The following is a 12,165-nucleotide window of genomic DNA, read 5'->3' as shown; positions in this document are numbered from 1 at the left end:
GTTTTTCTGCCTAAAACTCTGAACTGTCACTGACTCCATACCATGAACTTCAGTGAGGACTTTGTGTTTTGTACATCTGCTGATATAATGGCTTTTGGGGCTTTGGTATGCACGTCTCCGTAATGGAAAACATGTCATAGATAGCGCTACAAAGCCTACGTGGTATTTGATATTTGCAAGAGCAACGCACAGGGAAGCGGAGGAATTATGATGTTGGTGCGCTATCAATTTGGACGCATTGAAGATTTTCTTTTGTAGCTCATGACACTTTTTAAAATCTGCGTTTTCAAAGTAGTCCCGCAGTGATCAAGGCTTTTGTAGTATAATTGGGAAACTTAGCAGATGATGTATAATATATTTTTTTAACTTTCTAACATGTTTTCCTCTTTCACCAATAAACCTAACATGCACAGAGTATGCAGTAAGAACCAACACAGGTGAAACCGTAACCACCGTTCTGCCATTTAAAAAAAAAAAAAAAAAAAATCTGTTTATATGAAAAATAACAAAAACTAAAACCATCAACAAAATGTGAAGAAATAAGTGACTTCATGTCCAAGACAACTGAGTATCGTACTAAAGAGATATCAGCTGCACTAGGACTAGGCTGTACTTTCACGTAGTACCAAATTGTACTACAACAAGGTGCATCAGTTCAGGATAACCTTTATTTAACTACGTAAGTCGTTACGAACATGTTCTTAAAAGAGAGAACAACATGCATCCAAAAAATTCCTACAAAATCTGTTTGTTCACATGCTGCATCATGGTGGTGAAAGCCAGTGACTTGGTCACCAGAGTGAAAATGGGACGGCGACATCTTCGTGACTAGGAAAAAACGGAGCCACAGCTGGAATAACTCTGATAAATTGGCCAAGTTTTGCATGTTAACAGAGTGATTTATAAATGCAGAGAGATTGGTTGGTCTACACTGATGAGCACAATTTGTCTGCAAGTTGACTCAACTGGTTGCCAGCTGGTTGTATTCTGGTCCTATGGCTATGTAAGAGAAGGTTGCTGAGTTGTCTGTCATTTTGGAGTAAATCACCGTCCTCCAACAACTTCGTCTATGTTTAGGAAGAATTTCTGTTTCAGGTCTGTGAGGTTTTGGCTGGATTTATGCAAATACTTAGTACGATTTTCTGGGTATGTAGACAGCAACAGATTTGGGATTTTCACCGATTTGTCACAGTTAAGAGCCGCATTATCACAAACAGATTATAGTTTGAATCCATTTAAGTGCAAACTGATAAGAAACTCGCAGCATCTTATTGGGATTGCATCGTCTTATTGTCACTTTGAAGATGGCAACTTACTGTGAGTGGCCCCGGACATGGTCCCTGCCTTTGAAGCAACCATTTCATCGCAAGTTCATTGCACATGGTTGCAATATATTCAACCACTGTTTTCCCTAGTGTGACTGCAGCATTAGAGATGCGATGAAGGATTTTATTAACTGCCCTCTGAACTCTCCCAGACTTTACAATTCCAACACGACAGCATCAGCAGCTTGGATTAGCTCAGTGCATTTCAGATCTGCATTCGCTTTAATATTTGATGAGCGCTTTAATCTAACCACAAACAAAACAACCAGCGTCTGTAATCCTGAGTAAGTGATGCCTTTTTCTTCTCTTTTAGTTAGTTTTGTTCAGATGCATCATTAAAATGTTTTAAAGAGCTTAAATCAAACTTGGCCTCAGCTGTAGAAAACCTGGAATCAGTTCAGCCGCTACAAAGTCGACACATAAATTGGACTAAAGCTGCTGTTTGGTCACTCATTTGAAATGTGAGCTCTCAGGGATATTTAGCAAAAACTTTTTTACTCTGTTCTAAAATCATCACTATCAACCACACCTCCTCCAGCCCCACTGAGGCCAACTTAGCTGAACAACACACTGTGCTTTTGTCTGTCGGGCCTTACATCTGTCTTCATAATGGAAAACTATAGTGTTGGTCTGCAGAATTACATTCAGCAACAGAAGAACAATAAACTTAATCAGAGTTGGGTTCATTTTTCTTCCTTCGGTCCCCGCCGTCTCTCGTGCGCGTACGGTTGTTTAGATTGAGGTCTGACATGTTCAAACATGGGATTTTAGGAGTGGGACTGTGTATATTATGAATTTACAGTACATGCGGTGTATATAACAAAGACGGTTAAACAAGCACACGTAATCATGCAGCTTGTGGTTTCTCACTTTGTCCTCTTGGCACACTGTATCAAGTTTTCTACAGTAACGCTCCTTTTGTGGAAGACCGAGTGTTTAGCCTTGGCCTGAGCTGCCACCAAGGCACAGAGCCACCTAATGTTGCAAAGAGCGTATCAAAAAGCGACGTAGAAAAAGGATGAAGATATGAAATGTGAGAGGGAAGGAAAATAAATGTAAGAATATGAAAGAAATGTGGGTTTGCCAGGGGAAGGGTTATGCCAAGTTTATCAGTTTGGATCACTGAAGCAGAGAAGGCTGGCTCAGCCCAACTAATTCAGGCAATGTATTCACTGTATTTGCTCAAATTAAATTCTGGGGGTGAGGATTTCATGCAGCTCAGAGGTTAAGATGCAGCGAGCTACAATGTTCCTGTTATTTCTCTGCTGTATTCGCGTTTTGTTTTTTTTTAATATAAAGGCTTGAAATGATCCAAAGTGTTACCTATAAATCAGTAAAAACATGGAGACAAACGTAAATTCTTTCCCTTACAATCATCAGCAAAGTGACCTTTGAGCTACTTTAAAATTATTATTTTTTCGCTACCTGGGGGACAATAAAATTTGATGTTACAACTTAGCACCGCTGAAATACAGTCGAGTTGGCAAATGCGCTTGGGATTTCTGGGTAATGAGGTTAAAGGGGACTTCTCAGAATTTGTCATTGCAACCCCCGTGAGCTAGCTGATGTGCAAGAGGCTGTTTGAAGCAAGTCTTTTTAGACCTCATGATCTAGTATTTATTGTAAATAAGCACTCAAGGTACTTTTTACTTTAGTGTGGATCAAGTTACATCTGTAATGACTTTAAAAAACAAGAACTGGGTGCTCAAATTTGAATGTATTTTGTATTTTCTCTAATCCACACGGGGTCAAAAGTATATATAGTTGATGCCCTTTAGCAAGTTTTGTTGGCTGTCAACAAGCTTCCACAATAATTCTGACTGGATATGTGACCAACCTTCTTGGTAGAGTTGGTATAATGTTCATTTAAATTGGTTTCCTGCCACGGTCTCAGTTATTAAATGCATTTTCAATATAGATGTGGACAGGGATTTGAAAAAGCCATTCCAGAAGTATAATGTTCACCTGTTTTGATATGTGTTTGGGATCATTTACTGTTAGAACAACCATGTCCAACATCTAGCTGTTGGTTTGAGGTGAAGTTGAAGAATTTGGCACTATTCCTCCCCCATTATTATTCCAGCCACTTCGTGCTTTTGCTACTGCCATTAAACAGCCCAGAACAGGATGCTACCACCATGCTTGACAGGTGGTACACTGTTTTTAGGTTTGAAAGCCTCACCTTTACTCCTCCAAACATACCTCTTGTCTTTGTGGCAAAATACCTCAATCTTTGTCTCTAATTTCATGTCAAATTTCCAGTTCATGGCAGGCTTGAGCTTTGGTGGTTCCTGGGTTGTTTCAAAATATTTAACCTATTGTCTGTCATCTGAGGGTAAGGCAACAGTTTGACGGGGTCTGGAACAAGACCCAACATTTTTGTATGCTGTACATTCGGTCCACCTGGAAAAATAAAAGTTCAAAGAAATAATTAAAAGCCCCAAATTACCACGGCATTCATGCCCATGATGAATAGGTTTAAATTTGGGGACGTCTTACTTACCTTGTACCCTAGATTGTCAAACAGCTGAAAATGTCTCAAAAGACGGGTCATTTCTAAGATCGATAATGTCACTGTAACTTCACCCACTGGTTTGTGGAACCTGAAGCTGAACGGTTTTGGGGGTGTCAAGAGCACTGACAGCATTTAAACTTTTGTATAGTGGGTCAGTGTTACTCTGCAATTTCACCAGCATGCAGTAGATGGCAGTGCATTTGTAAATACATACTTTCTTGGAATTGGAGTTGTGGTTGCATTTAAATGAAGTTACACACTAGGTTATAGTGTGCGCTTTCAAGGGATTTTAACCAGCATGCGAGGAAAAAGAAACCTCAGGTTTCACAACACAGCCCGAGGCACAATTTCTTTTGCACTATTTTTGGATGCTTATTCACCTCTTACTCACATAGCATCCATTTGATTCTTTGCATGTACTTTCTGTATAACTAACCACACAAAAACTTTGTTTTGGGTTTGATCCGAACACATCGTTATACTTGTAGTGTCACTCTTTGTCAATGTGTATAACCAATTTATCCTTCCTGTGTAAACCCCCCCCCCCCCCTTTTTTTTTTTTTTTTTTACTGTTTCTCCCTGCTGCCAGTTGAGTCTGACGTGTGGAGCAATAATTCAAACCAAGTTTGAGAGCAGAAGAGATGAAAATCAGCAACTGTCAACAAAAACCCCTCAGGCATGTAGCTGCTGCTCTTCAGAACAACAGCTTATTATAAAAGATTGGTTTAAGATTGACTCGCCGCCTGTGGGTAACTTTGTCAAGCACAGTGACTCCTGAAGGACACATTGGCCTCAGATGGGCCCAAAGTAGAATTTCTTTCTTTTCTGGGTTGGGCTAAACGGGGACTTAGAGGAACATTAAGGATCTAGAGGTACATAAAAGGGGTGAGAAGGAGAAAGGACTGAAACTGGTTAAAGAAAGCTGTAGTCTGCTCTGCTTGGTTGGGCAGGATGAGGTTTTAAATTAAATGAATCACTCATTGTCTGGGAACGAAAAAGGTTTGACACACAGAAAACAGACCTCGAGGCTGTATGAAGTGCAAACTCTGGTGTCTGTGGTCCTATGAGATGTTAATTTTATCGCTCTCACTTGCAACAAATGGATTTTCCCAGGCTATGTTTAGTTCAAGGTTGCCTAGTTAGGTGGAAGCCATTTTTGGTTGACTCGGTATTTGTAGTGTTGAAGTTTAAAAACAACTCATCTGCTTTTGTTTTTCATGTGTCAGCTTAAGTTGACACATGGCAGTTAAGTATCCTCACTGCCACAATGTTTTCTTTACACTTGGTTTTGCCTTGTTTTCGTTTCTTTGTTTGTGCTCAGATTTCTTTGACCCTGTTCTCATTTGTCAAAGTCACATCTTCAGGCGAGCATTTATGAATGAAAGACAGTCCTGTCACATGGTTTGTTTTCTCTGAACAGATGATTAAAGAAGCAGCTCTGGGATGTTTGTGTGGATGGTAGAAAGATGTCAAAGCTGCTTGTGTTGGGCTTTTTTGTTTTGGTCAGAGGATGAAGTTGTTTACATTAAAGTGGACCTGTTAAGCTTTTCAATATTATCTGTTAAATATTTATATTTTATCTAAAAAATATAAAAAGCTATAATTCATATACTGCTGCAATTGTGAATGTGAATTGTGAATGTTAATGATGAGGCCAGTGTATTTAGAAGTATAATCCCTGGGAGCTAGAAGATCAGGCTTCAGGCCCCTTTAAACACAACGTCTCCATCAAATGTTTTTCTATTTTTAACTCTGCATCATGTTGGTATAGTGATCTCACAGAAGCCCCACCCTCCTGCTCTGGAATACTTCTGTTTGCTAGGGACAGCCAATCAGACGAAAGGTGGCTTAAAGGGAGAAGAGCTAAAACAGCCTCTTTCAGTAAGGGTAAGCTGAGGTTGTGCACCAAAGCTTAGAAGGCTACAATGCTGCTCTAGTAGGGACTCAGGATAAAAATCTGAATGTAATGATGAATATTGTTATGCTTTAGTCCAAAAAACAGTCATTCTTGTTCTTGTAGACGTCTGTTTTTTGAGACTGCATGGACTACAACTAAACACGCCCCAGGTGGTGAACTTGAGGTAGACTTGAAGCGGACTTGAAAGTATAATGTCAACAACTACTTGTCAGGCTGTCAGATCTCCAGCTCTGCGTGTCTTTTCCATAACACAGTAAAATGTAGGCTTAAAGCATCAAGGATATTACAGATAAACAAAAAATATAATATATTGTAAACAGTGATTTCGGTGCTTATTGGGGTGTGGGTCATAGGGGCGCCAGTTAAAGCAGAGATTTCCAGATTGTCCTGAAGGGGTGCATAAGCTTATCCCTTAGTCAGTTGAGGGATCTTCTCCAGCATGTCCAGGCCCTGCCGAGGTGTAGGACGCATCCCAGTCAGATGCCCAAACCACCTCATCTGCAACCTTCCACCAGCTGTACTTGAATTCCTGCCAAATGACTGAGCTTCTCACTGCAGACACCTTCTCAAATATGATGGTTTCTGCTGCTTGTATCCACAACCTCATTAAGAATACTGAGGAGGTTGTCAGATGTTGTCTTTATGGGGGAAAGAGTTAAAGCTTCAGGGCTCCATACAGACCACTAACATGTGTCAAAATAGCGACTCTTTAATCTGATTTTCACGCTGGGGGAGGCGACGAAGCCACATCTAAGGAGTCGGGTGAGTTGTGAGTGGAGATTCTCATAGTGTGGCCCCAAGAAATCTAGTTTTCATCGAGCCATTTGCGGCCCACTTCTCTGACTCCTCAGGCCGTTACTGCCTCACGTCCTCGTCGGCTGATCGGGTCGCAGACAGATCACAGCGTGCATACAAAAACAGTAATTTCCTGCAACGGTTTTAAACGAGCGAGCGTCGTGAGCTGATGGTGGTTCGCTCCTTTCAGATGCAGATAGTGACTGGCATGTGAGGTCATTTCAACGTTTAATTTGTAAGAAGAGTAATGGCTTATGTCATCTGTTGAAAATCACCTGTCGCTAATATGCAGCAGATTAAATGTCCTCGGAGCGTTGCGCAATTAATCGCCAGATGTCGCGGACGGCTTCCATTTCTCTGACCCCCCCCCGGCCCAACCCACCATCAGCACCACTGGAAGTAGATTTGATCGTGTTAAGATCGAGTCGTGTTGTTGATCAGTCACTTGTTTGCTCTGTGTTTTTTCATGTTGCTGTGATCTGCCAGTTGCCCTGGCTCCGTTTAATAAAACTGAATCAACTGTGCCGAGATAGAGGGCCAGGCCTAAGCGAAGGTTTCTGCTTTCTGTCACTCTCACTGGTTTTCCATGATGAGGCGATCAAAGAATGACTTGTAGTCATCCACTTTTGTTCTGCTTTTCTGTCTCTGTTTTCAGGAGGCTGCTGGGAATCATCACCAAAAAGGACATACTTAAACACATGGCGCAGATGGCCAACAGGGACCCGGACTCCATTCTCTTCAACTGATCTTCTCCGTCCTTCCTCTTCATCCTCGCCCACCAAATCGCCCCTCTGTAGAGTGGGGAGGGGGGGGCGGCACCAGCTTGTAGACTTACATGAAATGCACCTTTACCTCTTTGGCGAGAGAGAGCCAAGGAAGCTTGAGCTTCATTTGCACAGCTGACCAGAGAACAATGGAATTTATGTTCTGTGTAACTTGAAGGCAATTTTGGCTCAACACACACCACTGAAAAAATTTCAAGAAAAAAAACAAGCTCTCAGAAACAGTGACTCATCCTTTTACTGACAGTGCTGGACCCGATATCATGAGGGAAGTAGGACAGAAGTAAGTCGATGGAATATTTCACATCTGCACCTTCCAACATTTTCTGTTCTCATTTCCTTCCTCATTTTCAAACCAGTGAGGAAACCTTCAGAGAACCCCAAAAGTTGCATCTCGATTCTCACACCTGTGAGGAGGGGGGGGGGGGAAAGGGGGGGGGGAGGCAGGAACAGCTAATCCTCTGTTATAGGTACTGACAAGAGGAGACGGGGCGGAGGAGGAGAAAATGAAGACATTGGGGAAGATAAAGAGCTGTTTTGGGAGCTCCGTGCCTGCCCCCGGGCCATCACAGCAAGCCCAGACAGAGCACTTTGAGCTGGGCTGATGGATGTTCAGACACCTCCCTCCCTCTGTGAGGTTTCCTGTAGCCGTGAGGGTGAAGGATCCAGGAGTGTGAGAACAGGATCGACTACACACACACAAGCAAGCGTACACTCCACAACGACTTTCACGTCAGCCTGAGAACCCACTAGAAACATCTTTTCTTTTTCTTTCATTTTTCGTCCTATGTTTGAGTTTTGTGATACAGCTCCAGCCTGGGAACTATGCAGCGCTGTCCTGCCATGCAGACAGTTTTGTTATGTTAACGACGTATATAGTCATCGGAAACCATGTCATTCCTTATAGAAGGTGAGGAACATTTCCAGGCTGTTGTGGAAGGGTTAAAAGAGAAAATCATGATGTGAATTAATTTATGTAAATGTAAAATTGTTCATTCTACTAAATTATTCCCCTGATTAAAGTTGTTCTGTCTTCTTTGTTTTAGCTCCTCATCACTTGTTTGCATTTTGTACCCACCTGATTTTTATTTCATTTATTTATATATTTTTTAAGCTCCAATTCGAGCAAATCTCTTACTGAAACGTGTTTTCGTTTTCGTCGGTGTTCAGAACACAAATTTTAGTTCTCTGAATTTACTTCTTTTTTTTTTTCAGTTTTTCCTAAAAAGCCAAACTGAAACAGATCCAGTCAAAAATGTCGGCTGCAGCTAATCAAATAATCTTGATCAAAAATGAGAAACAGCTGCTGCTCTAGTCCTCTGAGATGTGAATATTTGTTCTATTCAAAGACGTCGTGTAGGCACAATTTTTCCGATGACTAACCACGCAAACAATTTTCAAATGAACGGAAAATGATAATTGTTTAAATTTTAGTTGTTTAATCAGGTTTGAAGCTGAATTTAGGCATTAATATGGTGATGTCAAAGTATATTACTCTGTAAATGAATCTGTATGCCATTAAACCCACCTCAACATTTTAAAATAATTGTTTTAATTTATAAAATGTTCTCACAGGACTAAATGCATCCCATGACCCTCTCTTCTTTATTATAGGGTTTTGTTTTGTTTTGTTTTGTTTTGTTTTGTTTTGTTTATCAGCATTTCAACCAGGTCTGGACTTTGACATGACCATTGCAGCACCTTGATCCTTTCCTTTTTCAGCCATTCTGTTGTAGATTTGCTGCTGTGACTGGGATCATCGTCCTGTTGGATGACCTGATTTCAACCAAGCTTCAGCTGTCAGACAGATGGTCTCACGTTTGACAGGTTCTGCGAAATGAGGCCAAATCATCAGCCCTCCACCACCGTGCCTGACGGTTGATATGAGGTGTTTGTGCTGATGTGCTGTGTTTCGTTTTTGCCAAACCTGTTGCCGTTCATTACGGTTAAACATCTCCACTCCACAAACGTCTCATCTGGCCAAATCACATTGTTCCAGAAGTGTTGTGGTTTATTCAGATGTATTATTTCTCCTGCCAACCTTTCCAAACAAGTCATATTTGTTCAGGCATTTTCTAATTTGACAATCTTGAACTAACTGAGACCTGTGGAGTCTGACATATTGCTCTTTGTTTTTTTACATTTTCTCAGAGCATTTCACAGTGAAGTGAGTTTGCTGAATGTTCACTCCTAAGAACATTGCTGCTTTGTGTTAACACATGGCTGAATGCCCCTTATTGCTGATCAGTTAATCGAGTATATTTGATTAGCAGGCTGGCTGCTACATACCAGTCATAGTGCAGATTTCCCCCAACCCAGTTTATTTCTCCAAACGTATTCTTTTTTATTTTGCTTAGCACAAAATTACAGAAAGGTAACAACTGCTAACAGAAACCATTTTATGAGCTAACTGGTGTTTATTTCAACTGTCTCTTGGCATATTACATTAATTACAGGTTCATTCATTTCTTTCTTTGTTTTGAATTTTTGGCAGCTTTGGTCCTCCATACAGTCTGAATGGAGAGGGGAAAGCAGATCATATTATCTCAGACGTTATATCACCATCCAGAGAATAATATTATTCTGGGCTATTTTTAACTCTTCAGCGGGTCAGTTTGAACTTCATGTGCTACCCTGTAAATGTTCGCGGCCCGGGACTCGTAAAGTTTCACCTCCTCTCTGAGCGCTTTGTTTAGATGGTGAATTGATTTTCTTTTTTCTCACAGGCTGCTCTCTGCAGCCAGTAAAAACATAAAGTAATGGTGAAAGTTTAGAGAAACCATCATGTGTCCTGGGAACAAGCACCTGCTAGAAATCCTGTACGTCATGTTGACTTAATGGGACTTTAAAATGGAACGAACCCTGTGAGCTAGCGAGGTCCTGTTTATTGAGCCTTCAGAAATACAAAGACAGAGATGCATAAAAATGTAAAAGATGTTAAAAAAAACACACTGGGTGAACATCTTAGGATTCATTTAGGATTTTTTCCAGTCCAAACAGGATCATACAAATGTACATACATATAGATACAGGTTCTAAAGTGCATGTTTAACTATGACAATGCCTATTAAAATTCAGTTGTATTTATATAGAGCCAAATCTTAGCAACGGTCACCTCAATGAGCTTAACATACAACTGGTAGTTCTCTTTGTCAGCATGAAAGGGATTTGTTTGACAGCAGACATTCAGAACAGTGGAAAAGTCCAAGGAACTCGGGAAGATCTAAGCTGGAGAAAGGTAGATTTACATAAAATAGGAAGATCTCAGGAGACACCCTCAAGGCTGGAACACCAGCATCGCTGTCCACAGGGAATAGGCACCTTCCAGCTTGACTGAAATTTGCAGCTGCCCACATGGAGAAGCCAAATGCTTTCTGGAGAAACGTTTTCTCAGTCGAGACAAAGATGCAGTCTTTTGATGCTGTGTGGATCATAGAAAATCCAAAAAAAAACCTTCAAGCTTTTGCACCCAATTCTTGTTTGTTAAAGGCAATGAAAAAGAACAGTTCAAATCAATCTTTAAAAGCCCAAAACGACCATGATTTTCATGCCTGTGATGAATGTACAGCTGTAACCTACAGAATGCTTCTTCTCTTGCTCTCACCTGCATCCACCAGAAGGATCTGGAAGGATGATTTACTCATCACTGCCCAGTTTTATGAGCAGCATAACTGCAGGGAGTGGTGAGCTCTGAGATCCATTTATCACTCCTTGTATATCAGAGTCTGCAGCTCTCAGCACATTTATATAAGTGTTTAAAACTAGTTAAATGAATGCTTTTGTTATATACAGGGAAGAGATGAGTGTCTCATTACCACTGTATTTCGGTTGGCCCACTGCTGCAGCAGCTTTATTGATTGTAATTGACCATTTCCTTTTAAACATCATTACCCTAAACAAGATCATCGCCATGATGATGATGATGATGATGATGATGATGATGAAGATGGTGATTTAAACTCTAAAATCAGCCTGATTGAAACATAAAAGCACCAGAGTTCATCTACGCCACGTCCCACCTGACTCTGGCGTGGTACATCCCCTGCCAGTATTTGGACGCATCTGTATCGATGCATCTGTTTCCAATTGAGCTGTAAGAGAAACTTGCTGCTTGCTTTTTGATTTATTTTATGAGCTGGTGCCAGAGAGACGGCAGGCTCGAAGCTCCTACCATTTCAGTTAATTCACCATGCTGGTCACTGATAATGAGCTTCGATTTGCCTGCAAAATAGAGTGCAGAATAGACACATGTAGGGGATCACTCCAGAGAAACAGGCATTTAATGACCAGAAAATGAACTGTAGACTTTAATTTTAAGCACGGAGACCTCGTTACTGATTATTTCATGGCTTAGATGCAAAAAGTGACTCATTTTGGACAATACACGAGTCCCTTAGAGTAATTATGCATTACCTTTCTAAAGGATTTTGGCTAATACATGGTTGTAGCTTGGTTTACCTCTGCATATATAAGCTGGTGTGGATGATTGATGTTGGAGGCATATATAGTGTTGGATGGTAACGGAGTAGGAAAGCCGCATTAATTTAAATCAATATTTATTCATTTGAGCCACATTTCTCATCATGTGGAAGCACTTTCAACTTCTCCTGTCTTATAAATGATGTGAAGTGTGTGGGGAGAGGCCTATGGTGTCAGCACAATACCCAAAACATCATAACTTCAGGAGACTGGCTGGTTATTGATCGGCGGACAGAAAAGCTTGTGCAACAGGCTGACAGGTTAGACAACGGTTTAAGATAAATTGATAATTTTTACTGTACTATTAACAAAGTGCCTGACTTTTTTAAGAATACTCCATCCTGGCTGTGT

The 12,165-nt window shown here is 40.8% G+C and overlaps 1 protein-coding gene across 5 annotated transcripts in view; it reads left to right on the top strand.

The window, feature by feature from the left end:
- The window catches only part of clcn5b (Cl-/H+ antiporter 5b), a 47,267-nt gene extending 39,509 nt beyond the window's left edge, over positions 1–7,758 (top strand). For all 5 annotated transcript variants that reach the window (XM_085153780.1, XM_085153781.1, XM_085153779.1 and 2 more), the window contains one exon: positions 7,209–7,758. In XM_085153780.1, coding sequence (XP_085009906.1) covers positions 7,209–7,299 — 91 coding nt within the window. In that variant the 3' untranslated portion in view covers positions 7,300–7,758. The remainder of the gene's footprint in view (positions 1–7,208) is intronic.
- The last annotated feature ends 4,407 nt before the right edge of the window (positions 7,759–12,165 follow it).

This window comes from Neolamprologus multifasciatus, chromosome 3 (genome assembly GCF_963576455.1).
Source record: "Neolamprologus multifasciatus chromosome 3, fNeoMul1.2, whole genome shotgun sequence".
In the NCBI taxonomy this organism is placed as follows: Eukaryota; Metazoa; Chordata; class Actinopteri; order Cichliformes; family Cichlidae; genus Neolamprologus; species Neolamprologus multifasciatus.
The sequence above is the reverse complement of the archived record's forward strand: the minus strand, read 5'-3'. Positions and strand labels throughout refer to the sequence as shown.